General features: G+C 53.2%; 1 protein-coding gene across 1 annotated transcript in view; it reads right to left on the bottom strand.

Annotated features, from left to right (window-relative positions):
• Positions 1 to 1,381, bottom strand: part of UBN2 (ubinuclein 2) — a 77,093-nt gene extending 75,712 nt beyond the window's left edge. The window contains exon 1 of the mRNA XM_023764817.1: positions 1,339 to 1,381. Coding sequence (XP_023620585.1) covers positions 1,339 to 1,381 — 43 coding nt within the window. The remainder of the gene's footprint in view (positions 1 to 1,338) is intronic.
• Between the last annotated feature and the right edge of the window lie 472 nt (positions 1,382 to 1,853).

Genomic DNA, 1,853 nt, shown 5'->3' with positions numbered 1-1,853 from the left:
CTCTGCCCTCGCTCGCGCCGGCGCTCCAGTCTCCGCCGAGTTGTTAGCCTATCCGCCCTTCTTCTTGCTCTCCGTCGTTTTTCTTCCCTCCACCGCCCTCCGCCGTTTCCGCCGACGCCACCGTGAGTGCGGACCGTGCCCCCTTCCCCGCCACTATGTCCTGACGGGCTCCACCGCCATCGCCAGGGTCGCCGCAGCCGCCATGTTGGATCCCCCACATAAATAGAAGCAGGCCGCGAGCGGGCGCATGCGCAGTCGGGAGACGCTCCCGTCCACCTTCGTGGCCGGGGCTCAGTTTTCCTCCCAACAGTCTGGGAGTCCAGACAGGTCAGCGGAAGTGACGTATGTCGAGGCCGGTTTCCTTGGAAACGGAGACGCTGTCTGCGCCCTTTCTAAAAGGGAGGGGTTTGGGGGGGCGGTGTTCCCGAGAAGCTTCCTATTAGCATTCGGAAACCCGAGGCGCTAGCCGAGGGCGAGCGTCTGGATGTGCTGGGGACCGACCTCGTCATGGCGCTGTGTCTCCTCAGGCACGTGCCACCCGCTCTCGGCTCTGGAGTTGGGTTGTCAGGTGGTTATTCCAGGCGGCTTCGGGGAAAGGGTAGAAGGACGCGAGGACCTGCCGAGGTACCTGCCCGCCCAGCGCTCCCGCAGCCCTAGGTCGTCGAGGGAAGAAAGGAAATGGCTAACTCCAGCCGGACTCGCCCGGCGGCTTCCCTCCGCTGAGCGCAACACTGACTCCCACAGGCCGCCCTTCCCGGGACCGACTGTTTCCTCGCTTGGCCGAGGTGGAAGGGGGGAATGTATGTGGCAGGGTCGAAAAATGCTCAGAAACGTTGTGTAGTTGGGAAATGGAACAAGCAAGTGGACAGCTCGGGGTCTTTCATAAAGACTAAAGTGTTTATTAATCGCAAAGAGCTTAAGAGGGCTTGGTGGGGTTTTAGGGGGCATACTCCCGAAGTGGGTGCTGAAGGATCCATTTCAGGGCGGAGGAGAATCCTGGATTGGGCACGCCTTGCAGGCACTGCCAGATAAACTAATTAGATTACGCATTAAATGCATGACGATTACTGTCCGTTTTCAGCCATGAAGTAGGAAGTAAATTTCAGGGCTCGCCCTCCACATCCTGAAGGAAATCCTGTTAATTCCATTAACCGGATAAGAACAATGTCACCCATTGACGATGCTCTGAGTCATGTGACGTCACAGACAAATTCCGAGTAGTTTCTCTCTTTTTTTGCTCTCCTATTCCGTTCTCTGAAGATGATGATGGAATAGATGGTTCCAGAGGTCCCTCCCGGCTCTGAAATGCTGTCATTTTCCCTTGGCACTCTGTTTTACCTCCAAAATCCTCTTTCCCTTTGCTCCTCTTCTGATTCTGCATTAGAGTCGCATTTTTGTCACCTTTCTGTCTCTAAAGTCTCTTTTCCTCCAGTCTTGCAACGGAGTGATATTAATATGTCTAAAACACTTTTATAGTATTATATCACTCTCTGTCCTAGCTGCAAAGTAAGATGGTTTGCCCTCTGGAGTTAAAAGTTAGGAAAAACTGGCAATAGCAGAGACAAACAGAATCAACATTAATAGGTAGTCTGGAATACAGTTCATGACTTCTTATGCTAGTCTTCTCTGAGGAAGGCATATTTAAGACAGAATGTCTTGAGAAGATCATAAAGGAGGGTACCACAGAGAAAGAAAAGCGAAGGTAAGGTCTGCAGAGGGAGTGAACTTGGAGGATTGGAAGAAAGGTCAGAATGGCTGGAGGACAGCGAGCAAATAGGGGGAGATAAAGGAGATAAATCCCAGCGAGAGGTAGGGGCCAGGTCACGAGGACAGGGAGATGATTCCTGCATTTG

Source organism: Myotis lucifugus, unplaced genomic scaffold, assembly GCF_000147115.1.
Source record: "Myotis lucifugus unplaced genomic scaffold, Myoluc2.0 scaffold_351, whole genome shotgun sequence".
NCBI lineage: Eukaryota > Metazoa > Chordata > Mammalia > Chiroptera > Vespertilionidae > Myotis > Myotis lucifugus.
This window is presented reverse-complemented; position numbering and strand designations above follow the sequence as displayed.